The sequence below is a fragment of the Ictidomys tridecemlineatus genome, chromosome 7, assembly GCF_052094955.1.
Source record: "Ictidomys tridecemlineatus isolate mIctTri1 chromosome 7, mIctTri1.hap1, whole genome shotgun sequence".
NCBI classification, from domain to species: domain Eukaryota; kingdom Metazoa; phylum Chordata; class Mammalia; order Rodentia; family Sciuridae; genus Ictidomys; species Ictidomys tridecemlineatus.
In genome coordinates, this window is record NC_135483.1 from 90,726,217 (window position 1) to 90,747,756 (window position 21,540).

General features: G+C 42.7%; 1 protein-coding gene across 1 annotated transcript in view; it reads left to right on the top strand.

Moving 5' to 3' along the window:
• Nucleotides 1-21,540, top strand: part of Tmem163 (transmembrane protein 163) — a 215,833-nt gene that overhangs the window by 188,104 nt on the left and 6,189 nt on the right. Inside the window, exon 6 of the mRNA XM_021724401.3 lies at nucleotides 18,548-18,659. Coding sequence (XP_021580076.3) covers nucleotides 18,548-18,659 — 112 coding nt within the window. The remainder of the gene's footprint in view (nucleotides 1-18,547; nucleotides 18,660-21,540) is intronic.

A 21,540-nucleotide genomic window follows, 5' to 3' on the forward strand; every position in this document is an offset into this window, starting at 1 on the left:
TTAAATACATTCAGTTCAAGCACATCCGGGGGCTGTGCCTGGCCCCGAAGAACCTTATGTTGCTAAGCCAGATAGGAATCCTGTGGAGAGTCCTATATTTGCTGTGAAGGAAGGTTTTGTTTTCCTGAGTGTGATCTGAACATTTAGTACCTGGGATGTTGACAGCACTGTTAAGTTATATTATAAATAGATAATATAAGAAGACAACGTGTACAATTAGAGGGGCAAATGTAAATAGTAGGCTAAATATAATAACTGTCACCAGAGGCAGATATTAAGAGGAGCTTTTGTTAAAACATGACTGATCCACCCAGTTGCCAGAAACACCCATGAAGTGCCTGTGAGTGGTTCAGGCTCCTGAGGCCATTAACCCTAGTAAACCTCTAGAAGGATGGGCAGTTAATCCTTTTGGTCTCTTGCGTACAATGTATTCATCAGATAAGTGTTACCAAGGACATGATTGTACAGGAGTCTGATTGATTGGTTCTTTTCCACCTTCTAGAAAGCTTGGATTCTAATTGGGATATGTTGTCTATAAAAAGTCTGCTAGGCTGCTTTATTCTGTCTGTTATACCTCTTTGTATTTTCCACCTCAAAAAAAGTGTCTTTTTTAAACATTTTGTTTGATGTCCCATTAGACCTTCATGATGTTTCTGAAGTAGGCAGAGGCGTTAGACCCACCGCCATTTTATAACAAGGAAACAAATCCTCAGATAAAGAAAGAAAACATCTCGGTCTAGACTACATAATACCAGTGTCGGGATACATGGCAGGTGGGATTAGATCTCTTGATAAATAGTTGAGGGTTCTTTCTGGTCTACAAATTGCCCTCCTGTATTACCACAGAATTTGAGCCTTCATGAAAAGCTTTTACCACTGTTTTCCAATAGAGGAAATACGGCCTAGACACTTAGCCTCACAGAGGATTCTGAATACATTACAAGCCCAGGACTTCCCTACATTCTACTCTATGGGAATGAGCCCCCTGAACCCTCCTGTTGACAGCAGCTATGGTGGTTCTGCCTTGGCTGGTACCATGAAGATCCATCTTAGGGGGCTTCAGGGATAGGGGAACAAAATGGAGGAGGGAGTCTTGTCCTCCTGCCTCTAAGTTTGCACAAAGCATGCGTGTGAAAGTATCATTACAGTATTCACTCCTCTCCCTCTCTCCACCCCCTGCCTATACTAGGGGCATCTGTGTATTTAAGGACAGGAGTGTTTATCAAAGGTGGGTGTTGCAGTATGAAGATTGAGTACTTTGCTATTCAAATACCTCTGTACTTGACCTTGGGAAACTTCTTTAATCTCTTGGTACTTTTTTTCCCATCTGGAATGTGAGAACAAACTAATGTAGCACTTTTTTTTCCCCCTTCTGTGTGAGGTTTTGAGAGTGCTTTCTTTTGGAGAAGAAAAAGAAATTATTTCAAAGGGTATTTATTTAACAGTTTAATGTAAATGTTTTTTTTTTTCCCATTCACTTCTCTAAATATAACAAAGAACACCATCCTCATAATAGTTCTAGACTTTTTGTTTATTGTTTGGCTAGTGAAGAAATCATAGTGAATGCTTTTTTTATTTCCCAAACTCAGACTAAAATATGCCTGTGTATATGGTGCACACAATACATCCTAGTACAGCACAGTGGTGGAGAATAGGTTCTTCCCCGTGACAAGGGCTCCTCCTATAAGGGACTTGCGCTCCATCCTCCTTTCTTATGTTACTTTGGAATGTTCTGCCTGGTGATCAACATGTAAATATTTGTTACTGGGTCGATAGGGAAACACTGGATATGTTTTGGGGATATTGTTTTGAGGCACTGAGTAGAATTTCTTAAGCCTTGAATAATCCTCTTAAAGTGGGCTTTTTGATCATCCTGGTTCCTTGGGGTGGATGGGGATAGAGAAATTCTGAGACCAGCATGGCTAAATACAGCCTCTTTTCCCCCAAGAACTTTCCAAGTACAGGTTGAACATGAAACCAGGGTAGCTGTGGGTGCTTGTGAAGGTGAGCTCTTTATTTTCTGTAAAGTTGACTGTTTGAAAGAGGTGGGTTGTCTCCAGGGAGGGTTATAAGAGGAAATAGCCTGGAGGAGCTGGGTGTTTGACAGTTCTCCTTCCTGCTGGGTGAAGCAAGCAGCCCTGGTCAAGTTAGCCTTGCCCTTTGTTAGGGCTTGAGCATCCAGCTGTTGCCTGGTGAGCCACACAATGATCACATTAACCACTTCCTTGCTATAAATATTATCTCCCATGATTTTTTTTTCTCTGCTTGAACCTGACAGATATATCAGAAATTACTGCCCTGAAGTATTTTGTTTGCTTTTAATTTTTATCCTTGTTTGACTTGTATGTAATTTAAATAGCCAATTGTTTTTCAAGGCTCATATTAAAAAAACAACCCCTTCTTCAGGGCAACCACTTAAAATTTTTCAACCTCCACATCCCTTGTTTTAATTTTTAAATTCTTTTTATTTTTGCCATAGTGGGGATTGAGCTCAGGGCTTCACCTGTGCTAGGCAAGCTCTCTACCACTAAGCCTTTAACCCTAGCTCCCTCAACCTCTGAATTTCTCAGCAACATGTAGATGTTTCTGCTTCTTGATTTTTCAGTTATAAGCATGATTTATTGACTATCTATTCTGGATGGCCCCTTAACCAGCTCCTTATTGCCTAATTATTCCATCCTCCTGGTATATTTAGATTATTATTTTGATTATATCAGCATTCAATGTTGTTATTATGACTATAAATATTATTCATAGCTGAGCTCTGAAGTCTTTTATTCCTTTCTTGCATTCTCTTTTGTGTTTCCTGGTACTAATAAATAAGGATGTGATATAAATGGGTGTTCCTGTCTGAGCTGGGCACGTTCCAATCAACTCCATGGTTATCATCTTGGGATCCCATCCATTCCAATCCTGGGAATTCATTTTACTTTTCTCTTGGGATGTGTCTTACTCAATCCTGTGTTATTGTCTTTCATGATTTACTCCCTTGTTTTGGAGGAACATACCCTCCGGTAGCTTCCTGGGAACAGATACAAGAAAACAATTTTTTTTATTCAACTTTGAATAACTGAAAATGTTCTGTTTTCATATTTTATGTAGAAGTTTGGGTGGAAATGGGTTTACTCTTAGAATTTTAAAGTCTTTCATATGTTGTTGTTTCATTTCCACTGTGGCTTTAGCGATGTCTAATGCTATTCCAATACCTAATACTTTATTTAAAACAAAACCCAGCTGGGTTTTTTGATGCTTTTATTGAATTGTTTATTTCTGTTGTTTTTAAATTCTAAGAACTTTATTTTTTGTTTATTCTTTTTTAAAATAGTATTTTCAAAATAATATTAAAAATATTTTAAATTTTCCTGAGATTTAGAATATCACCTATATCTGATGATGTTTAATGATAATATTTTTAAACATTTTCTTCTCCTGGATATCACTTTTACCTGGTGACATTTTTCTATTTGTTTTGGTCTCTTTTTTTTCCATATTAGATGACTTCCCAAATTCTACAAATTATTGGAAATGAATGAATATATGTGTGTGTATATATATATGTATGTGTGTTGTGTGTTATTCCATCCTCCTAATATATTTAGATTATTATTTTGATTATATTATTATTTGATTATATTGTGTGTGTATGGGTGATGCTTTTTTTTATTGGTTGTTCAAAACATTACAAAGCTCTTGACATATCATATTTCATACATTAGATTCAAGTTGGTTATGAACTCCCAATTTTACCCCAAATACAGATTGCAGAATCACATCGGTTACACATCCACATTTTTACATAATGCCCTATTAGTAATTGTTGTATTCTGCTACCTTTCCTATCCTCTACTGTCTCCCCTCCCCTCCCCTCCCATCTTCTCTCTCTACCCCATCTACTGTAATTCATTTCTCTTCTTGTTTATTTTCCCGTTCCCCTCACAACCTCTTATATGTAATTTTGTATAACAATGAGGGTCTCCCTCCATTACTAAGCAATTTCCCTTTTCTCTCCCTTTCCCTCCCACCTAATGTATCTGTTTAATGTTGATCTTTTCTTCCTGCTCTTCCTCCCTGCTCTGTTCTTAGTTATTCTCATTATATCAAAGAAGACATTTGGTATTTGTTTTTTAGGGATTGGCTAGCTTCACTAAGCATAATCTGCTCTAGTGCCATCCATTTCCCTGCAAATTCCATGATTTTGTCATTTTTTAGTGCTGCGTAATACTCCATGGTGTATAAATGCCACATTTTTTTTATCCATTCATCTATTGAAGGGCATCTGGGTTGGTTCCACAATCTAGCAATTGTGAATTGTGCTGCTATGAACATCGATGTGGCAGTATCCCTGTAGTACACTCTTTTAAGGTCTTCAGGGAATAGTCCGAGAAGGGCAATAGCTGGGTCGAATGGTGGTTCCATTCCCAGCTTTCCCAGGAATCTCCATACTGCTTTCCAAATTGGCCGCACCAGTTTGCAGTCCCACCAGCAATGTGCAAGAGTACCCTTTTCCCTACATCCTCGCCAGCACTCATTGTTGTTTGACTTCATAATGGCTGCCAATCTTACTGGAGTGAGATGGTATCTTAGGGTGGTTTTGATTTGCATTTCTCTGACTGCTAGAGATGGTGAGCATTTTTTCATGTACTTGTTGATTGATTGTATGTCCTCCTCTGAGAAGTGTCTATTCAGGTCTTTGGCCCATTGTTGATTGGGTTATTTGTTTTCTTATTGTTTAATTTTTTGAGTTCTTTGTATACTCTGGATATTAGGGCTCTATCTGAAGTGTGAGGAGTAAAAATTTGTTCCCATGATGTAGGCTCCCTATTTACCTCTCATTGTTTCTCTTGCTGAGAAAAAACTTTTCCATTTAAGTAAGTCCCATTTGTTGATTCTTGTTATTAACTCTTGTGCTATGGGTGTCCTATTAAGGAATTTGGAGCCCGACCCCACAATATGTAGATCAGAGCCAACTTTTTCCTCTATCAGATGCAACGTCTCTGATTTGATATCTAGCTCCTTGATCCACTTTGAGTTAACTTTTGTGCATTTCGAGAGGAGGGGATTCAGTTTCATTTTGTTACATATGGATTTCCAGTTTTCCCAACACCATTTGTTGAATGCTGAGAGCAACAGCCAGTCTGTATGGCCCCTGGGCATTTTGCCAACAGTATTGATTGACAGGCGAGGCATAAATATCCGCCTCTGCGGCTACTTTTGAGTTCTCGCGCTATTTTGGAGTTCTCATGGGGATTTCCGGGGATTCCCCGAGAGTTCCCATTGGTTGGGGAAGTGCAGGAGGAGGGATTTCCCGGAGAGCTATTTCCGGCTGGGGGTTCCTGCAGGAGCCTTGTGGCTTTCAGAGAATTCTCCAGGAGCGTGTGTGAGGTTTTTTCTTGCAGTTCAAAAATAAAGTTTGTTCCTGCTTCAGTGGCTCATGATTTGTGCCCAGCCAGACTGCGGCAGTTGAAGATGCTATCCTTCCTCCATTGCATGCTTTTAGCTCCTTTATCAAATATAAGATAGTTGTAGCTTTGTGGATTAGTCTCCGTGTTTTCTATTCTGTACCATTGGTCCACCCGCCTGTTTTGGTACCAGTACCATGCTGTTTTTGTTACTATTGCTCTGTAGTATAGTTTGAGGTCTGGTATTGCTATACCGCCTGATTCACGCTTCCTGCTTAGAATTGCTTTTGCTATTCTGGGTCTTTTATTTTTCCATATGAATTTCATGATTGCTTTCTCTATTTGTACAAGAATTGCCGTTGGAATTTTGATTAGCATTGCATTAAACCTATAGAGAACTTTTGGTAATATCACCATTTTGATGATGTTAGTTCTGCCTATCCATGAACAGTGTATATTTTTCCATCTTCTAAGATCTTCTTCTACTTCTCTTTTTAGGGTTTTGTAGTTTTCATTGTATAATCTTTCACCTCTTTTGTTAGGTTGATTCCCAAGTATTTTATTTTTTTGAGGATATTGTGAATGGAGTGTTTTTCCTCATTTATGGGTGATGCTTTTTAAATGTGATCTTAATTGTAGGGCAGGGTTTTTAAGCTGGCATTTGGATTTGGATGGAATTTAGAGATATGTGAATTTTAATAGAGAAGAAAACGTCTTTACTTTCATTTAACCTCTATTGGAAATTTAGCAATCTCTTCAGTCCTAAAACTAGACAATAAAACACAGTAATATACTAGAGCATTGTTATTTGTCACTAATAAATTACAAATCTTCATCTGAAATTAATTTTGGTGGATATCTCAAAATGTTTGTGCTGGTTATAACTTAAAATTACGAACTTATTAGATCTGCTATTAGATTTTACAATTTAACACATCTAGAAATACTTAGTTACTAAGGCACAATTTTTTGTGTTTTATTAACTGTATGTTAATATAATTGGTTTTCTTTGAGAATCTATGTATTTTATACTCTGTTATTTTTTCTGTTCTTTCAAGTTAGAGGAATCCCCTGGGCAGCAGGTCCCCTAGTCCCCCTCTATACCAGGCAGGAACCCCACCCTCAGCTGAACCTAATATGTCCTGTGTGGGAGTGAGCAGAGGGTAGGGGACTGGGTAGGGGTGGGGGATGTCTTTCTTTTTCTCTCTGTGATGAGTGTGCTCTCTCCTCTGCTGAGACCAGCATAAATATATTCTGAGTAGTGGTGCAGCAGGTCTGGGCTTCTTAAGATTTCGTCAATAAATCCTTTGGCTTTTAGTGCCTTCCTCATTCAGGGAATGACTGGTGGCATCCCTTCCGGAGCCTCAGGGAGTTTTGGGGTATGCTTTGACATGGTGCTTCTTGACCACCCCTCTCTGCCCTGCTCCATGAAGGCAGCTACCACTCTTGCTGTCTACTTTCCTGACACATAATTTTGTGGCTGTTGTCCTTCTCTTGTTTTCTTTGTCCTTGTGGGTTCATCCCTTAAAAAAAATCAAAACCAACCAACCAAACAAACAACAAACACTGCTATCATTTAATTGACTTGCAAAAGCTGAATGCACATGCACTTTCAAATGTTCTAACGTTGTAGATTGAGTTTCTTTTATTTGGCTAAAACTGAAATTCAGGCCTGTTGGCCATATTAGAGCAAAAGCATTCTTTTTTTTAAGGTTTAAAGGGCAGTGGATTTTAGATTGGGCAGATAGGGCTTTAAATGCCTTCAACATCCCTGGCTAGCTGTGTGACCTGACCCTGGAGAAGATGACTGAACTGCTCTGTCTAAGGTCCATCATTTCCACCTAACAAGGGATCTTGCGATGGCTAGATAAAAATAAAATTGAATTGTGCATTGAGCATTTGGAAAAGAGCCCCATTTGTAATGGGAATTAACAGATGGCATTATCTTGCTATTACTGTTACTTAAGGAATTCTCTAGTGTGATACTGGGGCATCCACATGGTGTTCGTACCAACAGCCAGGAGGTTCCACTTTGTTGCAGAGCAGAGTTATTCAAGGATGGCAGTGCCTCTGTGTTAATGAGGGCTTTGCTGAGGGGATGTCTTAGTTTCCTTGAACCCAAAAGGTAACACTTCCTTTAAATACCTATGGTCATTTAAAGGGGAAGGAGGTGGGATCACCAGTGTGGCTCATCTCAGATTCGCTGGCCACATTCAGGGAGCAGAGCACTCACCTCAGAGACTCTTGCAGTACTCACTCTCCATTAGAAAACAACAATCTGACAAATGCCTTATTTGACAGAAGTCAGGCTGCATCTTGGAGTAGCAGCCATGTGCCTCAAGGTGCCCTCCATGTCCCTGGCCAGTCAGGGCATGGCTGACAGTGCTGCATCCTTCCTTGTGGCTTCCCGTGACCTTACCATCAACCTCAGCTTTGTGGTGCCCGGGGAGCTGGCATCTGCTCCTTTCCTGACACTGTGCAGGGCCTCACCTCTCAAGTTGGCCAGCTGGCCAGGAGACATGGGGCTGGGGCCCCCCAGTTTGCCCATGAGCTCCCCTCCCCCAGTGACCAGTCTGCATACCTGCTTGTCTAAACATCAGTGCTTGCCATCCCCTTCATCCAAATGGTCTGATGCTAATTCAAAATTTTGAAGTCATTGAATATGAGTCCATTGCAATTTGTCAATATAATTTAATAACCAGGGGAAATTGGGGGCTGGTGCTTGGTATAATTTTCTCTACATCTGCCAGCTTTTCTCATGGATGGGGGTGGGGCAGGGGGATGATGAAAAGATGCGGGGACGAGAGTGACTGTTTTAATTTCACCTGGGGCCGTAAATCAATATTCATTTATTATTCAGCCAGCACTAGCATTTCCCTGGATGATACTCAAGCACATGTAGTGTCAGGATGGTTTGAAAATTTGTTCTCATTAGGAAGGTAAAGGATGCCTTTTTGCAGGCATAAGCAAGTGAGCCCTCTGAACTACCCGCCTGCTGTCTCATATCTTATGAAAAGGAACATGTGGGTGTGTGGACAAAAGGCCTGTTGGTTTTTCATTCTTGCTCTCTGTCTGGTGTCAGTGGCCACAGTTCATTGTGATCTGGAATTGCAAGTTAAGCTCAACATAGGAGGTGACAACTGGGACTGATGGGGGAAAATAATCTATCCAAGGTTTTCCAGTGAGCAATACCATGAATACGAATGTTTTGAGATGAGGCTGTATGGGAAGATGAGAGTGGAAGCCAGTAGGACAGAGAAACTCAGCGTTACTATGTTAGAAACTGTTGCAGGCTGACAACCACTAGAAACGAAGACCCCCTGCTCTGCATGAGGATGATAATGGATGAGAAGATGAATCAGCTTTACAGATATTAACTCACACTCCCACCTCTTTGTGGGTGTAGAGGGTATTGGGTGGGAGTGATGGGCAGAGCAGGTTGGAAAGGGGAGAGGGATTGCATTGAGATGTCCTGAGAGCTGAGGTCTTCCTCAGTGATTGGACTGACCCTTTTGGAGATTGCTGTAGGCCCAGATGGGAGGTTGTTCTAGCAGATTCTCTACCTCCTGACATTTCACTCTGATCTTTTGACGTGAAGGTACATCTCTTCTGAAGGCAGATGGTCTCCCAAATCAGGGGAAAAGATTAGACCCTTTCAGCTTCCTTCCTATTTCATTTTCTGCCCCTGGCATCAATGATTGCCCAACTTCATTGGGAACCTAAATAATAAAGGCCCCGTGTCAGTAGAAGGCATTTAGATTGAATTATGAGAAGCCTTTTATGGGGAGGGCTGTGAAACAAATCACTAGATTTAGACCCCAGGACCACACAGAACAAACCATTGATACCTGCACCATCATGGATTGAATTTCAGAACATGTTCCCAAAGAAGCCAAATTTAAAAACTAATACATACCTTGTGGAGAAATGAACTCATGGTTATTGAAGTCAGAAAGTGGTTTGTAGAAGGCTGAGAAGGCATGAGGGAACCGTCTGTGGTGCTGTTCTGTCAGGATGAGGTTAGCCCTGTGGTTTGCTGAATTTAAGGACCTATCTTGTTTGCTACTTTTTGGCCATTTCCCAGGTCATGATCACTAACTGTTCCTGTCCTGCTCTTTTCTGCACCTCTCTCTAGCTACTTACCGCTTTGCTTTGCTTTATGTCAAGTTCTGAGGGAAGCCCAGCTTGTTTCTGAATTAGCACTATCCAATATGACCTTCAGTGACAATGGAAAAGTTCTAGAACTGCACTCTGACATGATAGCTCAGAGCCATGTTAAATATTTGAATGTGATTAGTCAAATGAGGAACTGAGTTTTCAGTTGCATTAATTTTTAATTCTAGTTAATTTTAAATTTAAGCACACATCTAGTTCATTTTAAATTTAAGCATACTTTTAAAAAATCAGGATATGAAGGGGGTTTATGCTTCTCCCTGAGAAGCTGATATTTGAGCAGAAAAAGTTAGCAGAGGCAAGGTAGTAAGCCATGTAGATGTATAGAGACTCCAGAGACAGGGAATACAGCACCTGCAAAGGCCCTGAGGTAGGAGCATGCCAGTCATTACTGAGGATCAGGGAAGAGACCAGGATAGCTGAAGCAGAATAAATGAGGGGTACAGTGATAAGACACAAAGGACATCCAGTCAGATTGATTGTGTTTGACTATTCTGTGAAAAAATGAAAAAGACATCATCCTATTGTTGTATAACAGGTCATGGGAACCCTTTACCAGCTCACTAGACTGCATATGGGACAGTGCATAGGTCATGTGTCTTCCATCTTCCAGGAGAAAGCTGACAGAGGCCCTGGTCTGGCTGACCAAGGTCTCCTGAGCTAGCTTACAACAACAAATACCACACATCAGCACAAGAATCCTCACCCAGATCAGGTTTTGTCAGCTCTCCCCTAATTGCCTTTGAGTTCTAAAATTAGCCTCTGGTTCTCACCACATTCCAGCCTGGGCTGAGAGAACTGGAAAGGATGGATACTGTCAGGCTTCAGAGCAGAGCTGGAGGGGGCAAGATCCTTGGCTTGGAATACGGCTTTGCCATCATGTATCTCTTTGCTTTCTGGGGAGACATGGTCTCTTTCAAAGGTTTAGTTTCCTAATTGAAGCATGAATTAGATGCTTCCTAAGCCTTTTCCCCACTTTAATCTTGTGTGATTTTTAAGATCGCCCTATGTTTATGCAGAAGCTATGCTCTTCCTTGTTTGGTGATAGACAGATTCAGAGTCCCAGAAGTGTGTCTCTGTGACTTATTCTCCAAGGTAAGACAGGATTTTTCTTGACATGGACCAAAGACTTTGGGATGTGAACTTTTTGTACCACTGGGGCCTGTCAGGTTCTTGGTATTCCTTTATGAGCAATTTATTCCATCAGGATAGGGTGTTGTTTTTCATATGGACCAATGAAGTTGGGAAATTGGAGTCCAAGCTTCATTAGTGGACTTATCAGTGGCCCCTGTCACTTGCCATCTGTAAAGTAGAAAGCAGATTGGGAGTAGGTGAGGTGGCTACTTCTATGTCCTCATGTTTGGATTGTGGCGGGGGGGACCATCTTAGAGCATTTGAGGTGTAATTGAATCCTATAAACTGAGGGGGCTCCTAAACAACAGGCATTCTCACAGTTCTGGAGGTGGGGAAGTCCAAGGTCAAGGCTTCAGTGGATTTGGTGTTTTTGAGGGTCAATTTCCTGGTTCATAAATGGCCATCTTCTTGCTGTGTCCTCACATGGGGAAGAAGACCTTATAAGGAAGGTCTCTAATTGCATTCATTAGGGTTCTATCTGCATAACCTAGTCATCTTTCAGGTACTCTCCCTCCTTGTATCAAATTGCCTTGGGTATTAGGCTTCAACATAGGAAGTCCTTCCGTCCGTCTGTCCCTTCCTTCCTTCCTTCCTTCCTTCCTTCCTTCCTTCCTTCCTTCCTTCCTTCCTTCCTTCCTTCCTTCCTTCCTTCCTTTCTTCCTTCCTTTGTACTGGGGATTAAACCCAGGTCCTTGCATGTGCTAGGCAAGCACTCTACCACTGAGCCATACCCCCAGCCCTTTGTAAAATTTAATTTTGTGACAGGATTTTACTGAGTTGCCCATGCTGGTCTCAAACTTATGATCCTGCCCCAGTCCCTTGAGTAGTTGGAATTATAGATGTGTGCCACTGAGCCTGGTTTAAGAAATGAATTTTGGGCTTTGACTCTCTAGCAGGGGCCTTGGGCTGCTGTCCACAAATGGTATGGGGAGCTCAGCAGCCCTGTGATGGGCATGGGGAGGGCTGTTGCTGTCAAGCCTTGTCTGCCCATGTCTTGACTGGCAGAGAGGGAGGGGAGGGACATGTTCATACACAGCTCTTGTTTGGTCTTAGGGTACAAGTGGGGCCTCTCCTTTCCCTGCCCCTATGAGCTTTTCCTGAGGTAGGTGTGCAACCTTAGAATCCTAACTTCTACAGCGCATTCTATGCTCTGAATGCTTACGTCCCCAAATTCATCAGTTGCAATCCTAACCTGCAGCATGATGTCACTAAGAGGTGGGACCTCTGGGAAGTGATTAGGTTGTGAGGGCAGAGCTCTTGTGAGGGGGATAGTGCTCCTTGACCTTTCTACCACACAGCTAGAACATATGTCTCTGAGAAGAAGATGGGCCCTTACCAGACACTGAATCTGCTGCCCCCTTGGACAGTCCAGTTTCCAGAACCATGAGCGATAAATTTCTATTGTTGATAAGCCACCTAGCTTGAAGGTTGTTATAACAACCTAATGGACAAAGATAAGGATCCAGATGACAGATTACTCTATGAATAAACATTTCTACGTTGGTCTTTACAAAGTATCAGATTTTGTATTATTGATTTTTTTCTATTGTTTATCCATTTTCTGTGTCATTGATTTCTTTTTCTCCTTCCTTATTTCCTGGGATCAAATCCAGGGTCTTGTTCATACTAAGCAAATGTCTACCATTGAGCTATACCTTCAGCTCTGTTTCATTGATTTCTGTCTTATTTGGGGATTTAATTGACTTTCTTATAATCCTTTCTTAGAGGGAAAGCTTAGATCATTTATTTGAGGCCTTTGAATATTTTCTTATGAGCTATTTACTATAAACTTCCCTCTAAGCCAATTGTTTTTGCTTTGCCCCACTAATTTTAATATGCTGTTTTTCTCTTACTTTAGATTATTTTAGAAGTTTCTAGTAAGTTGATACTTCCTTCTTTGAATTGTGAGCTTTTAAAAAATGTGTTATTTTGTTCTATATTTCTGAATATGATGCTATTCTGTATATGATTCTGTTGCTGATTTCTAGCTTAATTCCATTATTTGTCAGAGAATATACTTCATATAATTTGATTTTTTTCATTGGCTGTGTTCTGTTTTTTGGAACAGAATGTGGTTTCCATTTATTAATATTCCATGTGCTGTTGAAACAAATGTGTATTTTGTTCTGGTAGGGAAGACGGATCCTTTGTCAGGTCAAGTTGATCGACAGTGTTGTGTGCTTACCGATTTTCTGTTTATTTACTTCATCAATTACTCAGAGTGAAGCATTAGAACCTTCATCTCTATCTAGAGGCAAACATGCTACCACTGATGTGGCTAAGTGGTGAAACAATTAATTTTGAAATGTTCCATTTTCTCTTCAGTTCTGTCAGTGAATGCTGCTGTACATATTGTCTTTTTCAAACATGCATGGGTATAGTAGTAAGATAAACTCACTTATATGGATGGCTTGGTCAAAAGGTAGACACACTTGAACTTTTCAGAGAAACTGCCAAATTGTTTACTTGAGAGATTCAACCATTTTGCACTGACATCAGAGTTGTATAAGAGCCTATTTTTTCATAGTCTTGCAATAGTTTTGTTTAGGTAAAAAATGATATCTTATTGTAGTTTTGATTTTTTTCATTGCTTTTATAAATGAGTTTGAACATCCTTCATATGTTCAATTTAAATTGTCTTTTTTGGGGGGTGGGCAGAACTGGGTATTGAACTCAGGGGCACTCAACCACTGAGCCATATTCCCAGCCCTTTTTGTATTTTATTTAGTGACAGGGTCTCACTGAGTTGCTAGTGCCTCGCTTTTGTTGAGGCTGACTTTGAACTCCTGTCTCAGCCTCCCAAGCTGCTGGAATTACAGATGTGTATCACTGTGCCTAGTTAAATTGTCTCTTGCCCATGTGTGTTTTCTGCTTTATGTTATGTCATTGTTCTTTTTCTTATGAACTACTGTGAATGCTTTATACGTTAAGATTAACCCTATGTGATGCTTCTCAGTTTGTATTTGAATATGACATTCCCTGTGGGTTTTAATTTTCATATAGTCAAATAGATCATTCTTTTTATGGTTTTGAATTGATTATATAAAAAAAAGTCTGTCACCAGTCCAAGGTCAAAAAGAGGAACATAATTTATGTAGGGTTTGCCTTTAATGAACACTTATCCTTGACTCTGAATGGGTGGCTAATTTCCATAAACATTTTTGTCCTGATCTTCCATTGGTTAGTGAAGATTCAAGTGTGAGAAATTATAGCAGCTAGGCACTGGTAACAGTGGGAACCGAATGCATATTCGGAAATGGGTGTCCTTGTTTTCATGGAGTCCATAGTTCAGGGACAGGCAAGGTGATTATGAGGCTATAAATTAAGCATCCTGGTACAGGATGTCCTTGCAGGTTCTGCCACCAGCTGAGTGATCCTGGGCAAGTCATTTACCTTCTTGTGTCTGTTTTTGCATCTTGTCAGGTGCCCAACAGCCCAGCTGTGAGAATTGAGATGACAGTCATGGCTGTCCTTTGCAAGAATCACCAGCAGTGCATTCCTGCACAGGCTACAGGTCCTCACCATCCGTCGTGCCTGCTCTGGCTTCTGGCATTCAGGAAAGCATCTTCTCAGAAATGCCTTCTTTTTTTAAATTTGAAGACGCTTGTCTTGACTTGTGCTTCTATAACAAAATGTCATCAACTGGGTGGCTTAAAGGAGAGGAATGTATTCCTTACAATTCTGGAGACTCAAAGTTCAAGATCATGTTGGTAGCACAGTCAGTAACTGGTGGGGGATCTTCGGGTTACACTTGGTCTTTCCCTGGTGTGGGTAAGGAAGGAAGATTTCATCTGTTTTCTTTTTATAAGGACACTAATCCCATTATTTGGGGCCAACCCTCATGATCTAATTTAACCCTAATTACCTCCTAAAAGGCCCCATCTCCAAAAACCACCACACTAAGAGCTAGGGTTTCAACCTATGGATCCCTAATGGGCTGGTGTCTGGATCAGGCTAATGGTTCTGTCTCCTTGGCATTATGCTCATGCTAATTGGTATTCAGTGAGGCTGCAGGGTGGAGAGAAGAGCACTTTCCCCTGAGAAGATTCTTCCGGGCTCTGGGTATGGAAAACACAAGTTGTGGGATGGGGATTAGTGGCTCTGAACCAGGAAACAGATTTCAGGTGGAAGATTGGCAGGTGCAAGAAGATGCAAGACATAGTTAGGAGAGAGGTCATGCTTTATTCATTGGTGGCCATGGCTATTAACTAGCCCCCAGCCAGTTCCATTTTTAGCCCCTCTTGCCCCCCAAGTCTTTTCCGTAGGCCCATTTTATATGCAGGCCAAACATAGAAGGCACACTGCCAATGGGTTACATAAGGGGCTCATGCTCACAAGTCAGTGTTTCTGACCTTGAGTGTGTATCTGAATCACAGTGTTTCTGGCCTTTACTAACCATAACATAGTCGTTACCAGCCCTGGCTACACACTAAAAACATAACATAACCCACCAAATGTCTTGGTGAAGGAATGTAACTATAGCCATTTTTGGCCTTTCCCAATACCACAGAACTGCTAGAAATTTGAAAGCTGGTTTGGGGAGAGGGACTTTGGCAGGTATACACCTGTCAGGCCCTCCTTGGGTTCTGCTGCAGAGTTTATTTTTTTCCAAGACATATTAGTTCAGCAGTCGTGAGCCATACTCTGGAGATTTTGGTGAAACTCAAAGATGGCCAGGGTCTCCCCAGAGGGGATTGTTCCTTCAGGGCCAGTCCTGGGAGCAGAGGGTTGTTGGTAGAAATAATCTATAGACAGGAAAACCTGCCTTTTTCATATTGTCTGTCCACATTTTTAGCTTTCAAATACGTATATTATGACACTCACTTTGTGCCAGGCATGAGGTCTTTTGAAATAGCCCTTTGAAGGCTATGTCAGGGTTCAAGCAGAGAAGGGAGACTACTAAAAGTGATACAGAATAAAGCACTTGCAGCAGGAATGAGACTTTATATGGTGGCGGTTGCTGGTGAGTAGTCCCTATAGTGCTGCCAACTCTCCTGAGGATGAAGTTGGGCCTGAAATCAGCAGGCTGGTGGTCAGGAAAGACCTGGGTGTGCAGTGAGTGGGCAAGCACAAACTGGTGCTGGGAAAGCCCACCTGGCACGGCACCTGACCTTTACTCTCTCAGCTTCTGAGCACAGATAACCTGCAGAAGAAGCTGGGAGCTCTTGCTGTGAAGCTGTCAGAGGGCCTGGCTTAGGCCTGGGGTAAGTTTCAGAAGGTCTTCCAAGAAAGTGGAAGAGGACAGTGGGCTGGCTGCTGCCCTCCCAGGTGAGCTGGCTGCTGCCCTCCCAGGTGAGCCTGCCATCAGCACACACCTGAGCTGCAGCAGTGACTGGATGCCTTCATGACCTTCAGGAATTAAAGGCTGCCGTTCCCCTTTCACTTCCCTCTTGTCACACAGACATCCCTGGGACCAACTTGAACTTGGAAACATTTAGGAAGAAATTTCTGAGGCACGTAGCCAAGCTCTGTGCTCGTGGTATGTGGTCACAAGGGATACTAGGATTTATTTCCTTTTTGTAGAGAGGGACACCAAGAGAGGAAAATGGGGAGGGGAGCTGACTTGCTCACAATTGCACAGGTAATAAGTTGGTGCCTGGAACGGCTGCCCAACACTCCCACTTTATGACATCAGGAACCCACTCCCTGTCCTCCAGGAGTGGACCTCAGAGTTGCCCAGTCCATGGAGGGCTTTTCTAAGAGGTTAGTTCTCGGGAGAAGAAAGGACCTCAAGACCCCACGCCCCTTGATAAGCCACTGTGGATCCTAATTCCCTTCTCTGACAGGTCTTTGCATTCTATCTGGAGTAGATTTTTCTAGGTAATAAGTTGCCTGTGTTCCTTTTATAGGAATGCTTACTTTACTTTTTCCAGCTTCCCAAGAGTACTTAATTTAGCCTTTGGTGGAAGAAGTGTGTAGATAATGTGTGTGGATCTTCAACAAGAATCACTACTTTTATTGCAAGTCAGCTGCTTAGCAGCATTTCCCTGTCCCTTATGGAAGAGAGAACTGAGAGTACAGAGCTGGACTCTGAAATCCTAGTAAGGGGAAGTCTGAAACTGAGCAGATCTCCCAGGCACATCCCCATGCTGTGGGTATCCAGGCCTGCCCATCAGCAGTGAGCTGCCTGAATTGGCAGCCCCAAGACAGGACCAGAGCCATGGGTGACTCTTCTTGAAATGTGTCTGGGGAGGGAAAGGAGGGCACACCAAGTCCCAGTTCCCAGAACTTATGTGGGGTAAGCAGACTTGATCCATCTCTAGAAATGTAGGGGTGAGTCAGGCTTTGCTTGGAGAGAGACGGAATAGAGCCAGAAAGCCTTCCAGCCCTAGGTAGCAAAGTGATAACTCAGATGTCTCCTATGGCCATGGTGCATTTATCCACAATGCTATTGACAAAGCTGGGGACTTGATTGTAATCTCCCTGTATTTCCACTGAAGGTCTTTTTCTGGATCTCACTCAGGACACCATGTTGTGTTTGGTTGTCACATCTCCTCAAACTCTTGTCCAGGACAGTTTCTGGGTCCTTCTGCATCTTCCTGACCTTGACATCTGGTCAGGTATCATGTCCAACTTGCTTCAATGTTTCTCACAATTAAACTTGAGGCTTTATTTTTTGGGGTAGAACATCATGGAGGTGAAGGGCCCCTCCTGTCACATCACGTTGCAGGGCTCATATCAACACGAGTTAAGAATGGTGACATTAGCCTTGGTCACTTAGTGAGGTGGTGCCCTGGGCTTCTCCACTGTAAAGGTGCTAACGATTTTCCCTTTCCAACCCTATTTGTTAGATTTGAGTCACTATGTCTAGGTCATGCTCAAGGGAAGAGAGTGGGGAGGGGGGATTGATTTCCACAGTTGGAAGGAAGGAGTAGCAGAGAATTCCCCAACACACATGGTTAAAGCTACTGCAATGCCATCGACCTGTATTTTGCGAGAGGTACCGTGATGCTACATTGATATTTCTTTCAAATGATCTGTTCAGTTTTGAGCCCAGGCCGAGTCTCTTTTCTCAGTTTCTGTCATTAAGCTAGTGAATTTATTAATAAAATGCTTAAGGAGAATCCTATTTCTTTGTGGATGTGTGATGCCATGTCCTATTTCTGCTGGCAGCTGCATTTTAATACTGGAGAATCTGGAGGCTGTGTCTCATGGGACTGAGGCGTGGGAGCTCAGAGCTGAACTGAGTGGGCCTGATGTCAGGAGGTGGTGGTGTGTGGGTGACTCACTCATTTGCTTGCAAACTTAAGGTAACAACTCATAGGAAGTGTTAAGGTAACGTCAATAGCAGACTGTATTTTTAGATGCCATTTTTCCCCACCCGGAAGGCTTTATTTCAACTCTCAATTGTGTGAATTGAAGAAAAAAAAAAAGTTTTAAGGAACTCTGGTCATAATTAACCCTGTGGTTATTTCAGGTGGCTCTGTGTTGAAAGGTACTTAGGCCTGTAATGTGTTCCAAATTTTTCAATCAACTGCTTTGGGAGTTATCTGTGGAAAACTCTACTTAGATGCCATTAGCATTCTAACCAACTCTGTTATTGATCAATGATTGCCACTCATTTTAGCAGAATAGTGAAAAGGTGAATCTCCTATGGGGAAATAAATACATAATGAATTTCTAATTAAATATACACCTGGATATCTACGTTTGGTTATCTTTTCTAAATTCCAGTAGTGACATGACTGAAGAGGAAACCACAGCGTACAACCCGAGTTGGTGGCAGCATAACTGACTAATTATTTGTACTTGGAGCAAAGCTGATCTTCAATGTAAGTGGTTTGCAGATGAACTGTTCTAGCAGGAGATGAACTGTTGAAATCTGGTATTTTCTTTTCTAGGATGATTTCCTGTTCAGTGTCTCCATTTTAAGTGGGATCCTTTGCAGCATCCTGGCTGTGTTGAAGTTTATGCTGGGAAAAGTTCTGACCAGCAGAGCACTCATAACAGATGGTGAGTAAGGCCACTGTGCCCTGATCTCTGGGGGCTGAGCTCACAGCAAGGAAAGGTGCTGTTTGGATTACTTTTAGATGCTTGTCTTGCAGGAGAGCTCAACAATTTGGAATTCATTTGTCCCCATCCTTTTCTCCCCAAACTTTTGATGACTCTCCTGGCCCTTGTATCAGCACAGATGTCTCATGCCCTGAAATTTAATAAACTCTTTGTGAATCACTCCTGACCCCTTAACAGAGAGACTTGGGCCTCTCAGCCTCTTAATCAGGAAGCACAAAGGTTTCCTGGAGTCTTAGGTTTGATGCACTATTTCAAGTAAAAAGGAACTGTGTTTTCTGCATTCTACAAACATTTTCTCTCTGTACTTGCTAAGTTTCTTTTTCTCCAGCTAGTGAACCTGCACTCAGGAGTTCAGGTCAAATTCACCAGGTGCTTGCACTGAGGAAACCATCCATGATTTCTCTGCTTAAAAGCCAAACCAGCTAGAAATGTCCATGTGTATCCTCATGGGTCAGGAGGAGCTTCCTATGTGGATTTCTGAGATGCAGAGAATCTGGTGTGTGAATGCAGGAAAAGTGCATTTCAGATCCCAAACTAGCACTGGCATATAAATAAGATTTGACGTGCAATTCTTCATGTCCATTTTATTTTTATTCACTCCTGAGCACACATAGAGTCTAGGAGGTCAGGGTAAAGCAAGGGAGGGCAAAGGGCAAAGGCTTGGTGTGTCTCTGTACAAAATAGTGCAGAAATAACTGGGATTTTTTTTCCCTTAAGGCAAGAAACATTCCATCCTCTGAAACTCTTGCGGTTATAATTGAAATGCATTAATGCAGAGGGATGTGGGTGGCTGGCTGCATTGTGGTTTTAGACTGGGAGGATGGCATTGCAGAGAGCCCTTCTTGCCCAAGTGATGGAGCATGGGGACGAAGTGTGGGCTGTGACTCCTCCTCCTGTTCCACATTGATGCTTTGCTCCATGTGGAGCTGGGCTTTGGATGCACGGGGTCGGGCACAGGGACATGAAACTGAAGGGCTATTTCCACTCAGGGTCTCAGTTCAAGTCCAGGAATCTGTATGGTCCCAGTCCCCACCACTGGCTCCTCACCCTCCACTTTTTGCATCTGCAGCATTTTCTCTTGGGAAGGCCAGAGAAGGCCCAGGATGTACAGCCACAGCTTCCCTGGAAAGAGCATCACCTATATGGATAGATGCAGGTGGGAGTGATGTGATCTGAGATTCTGACTTCAAAACCTGAGGCCCCCAGATTAGATGCTAGGCAGCTGACTACCATTAAGCTCATGGCATCAAACTTTCTTAGGATATTTGTTAAAATCAGGTTCCTGACGTTTCTGATTCCAGGACCTTGACTGGGGCCCAGGAATGGTCATTTCACAGCAGTGTCCCCACCCATGTGGGCACACTGAGGTTTGGTGCTGTCTCCATGGTCATATCAAGGGGCCAGGTATAGTGTCACCCCAGGAAAGGTGAACCCTGCAGTGCCCAGTGCTCCTGTGTGCCATTGGGCCCTCAGCTCTCAGAATCAGTTTTGAAGGGACCACTCCAGCTGGTGCGCTGTTCGCTTCTGCCCTTACACAGCCTGGGCTGGGGAGGCCTTTGGTTTGTGTACAGCCAGTTTTAATCCATGAAAACTGTATGAATGACAACAGGATTGGCTGCCTGGACTGAACCCTGCTCTTTCTGCTCTTCTTTGAAGTGGCATGAAGGCCTTGTTTGAAGAGCAGGGAGGGGAGCCTCAGGTTCTCCCTGTGCCCCGATACTGCCTTCCTCAGTCATAGGGTGGGAAGAAGTGAGAATCCTGAGGATCAACGCCGATGGAGTGAGATGGCGATGAACCCTGAATCAGTGGGTTTTATGGTCCTGTGTCTTGCGTCTGGAGCTCTGCTAGGAGCTGTGTGAGCTGGGGAGACCAGCTCACCATGCAGGGTCATGCCTTTCAGGTGTCTGCCCTTCAGGTGTCCTTCCCTGGACTCCAACTAGGGTTGCAACTCAGTTAAATAACCCCTATGGTTCTCATTTCATGAGAAGGACAGAAGCAGACCCAGGAGGTCTGTCACCCACCCAGACATCATGGCATTAGTGGTATCAAGTTGACCCTAATATACAGTGTCCTATAAGACCTGGGATGAACTGTGCCCTTTCCTACCTGGGGTGGATCCATAACTTGGGTCAAATGTTCACCCAAGTGTGATTTTTGTGGTCTGGTGTTTTATAATGTGAAAAAGAAAATGCCTCCCTCTGCTGCAGAGTCCTGCTTTTCTTAAGAAGGAACAACACAGAGGTGCTTGTGAGCCAGTGGAAGAATGAGTGGGCGTGGCCATATGTCTGGGTTTGGATTTTACAGCCTCTGTTGCAGTCCCTTTTTGTCTCTCTGAAGGACATAGTGCTGGCCCATGTCTTTAGGGCACAGGGCGTGACATCATTGGCATGTTCTAAAGAGCCCTCTGGTTGTCTGTGGTGGAGAACAATGGAAGGAAGTGTGATAGATGCAGAAAAGTCTATGCAGAGATGAGACCTTGGCCCTGGTAGAGGAAAGTAGTTTAATGGGTAGGGCTTGGGAATAAATGGCTGTGGGGGTTTAACAAGAGAGGATACAGAGAAATGAGTGCTATTCCAGAAGCTGTCCAAGCTATTAACCAGAAGGGGCCCCCTGCTTGGTGGGAGTAGGTGTCTCTGGCAAAACATCCAGTAGTAATTATAGCCTCAGGCTAATTGTATTGTCTGGGATCTGGGATTTACTCATTTGTTGATTAGCAGAACTGGAGAGCAATCTGTAATTACCTCCTCTCTGTTCTTCCCTTCCTTTGGGAGGTGGGCAGGGTGGGTGTGGGGAGCCATGGCTATCATTAATGGGTATTCCC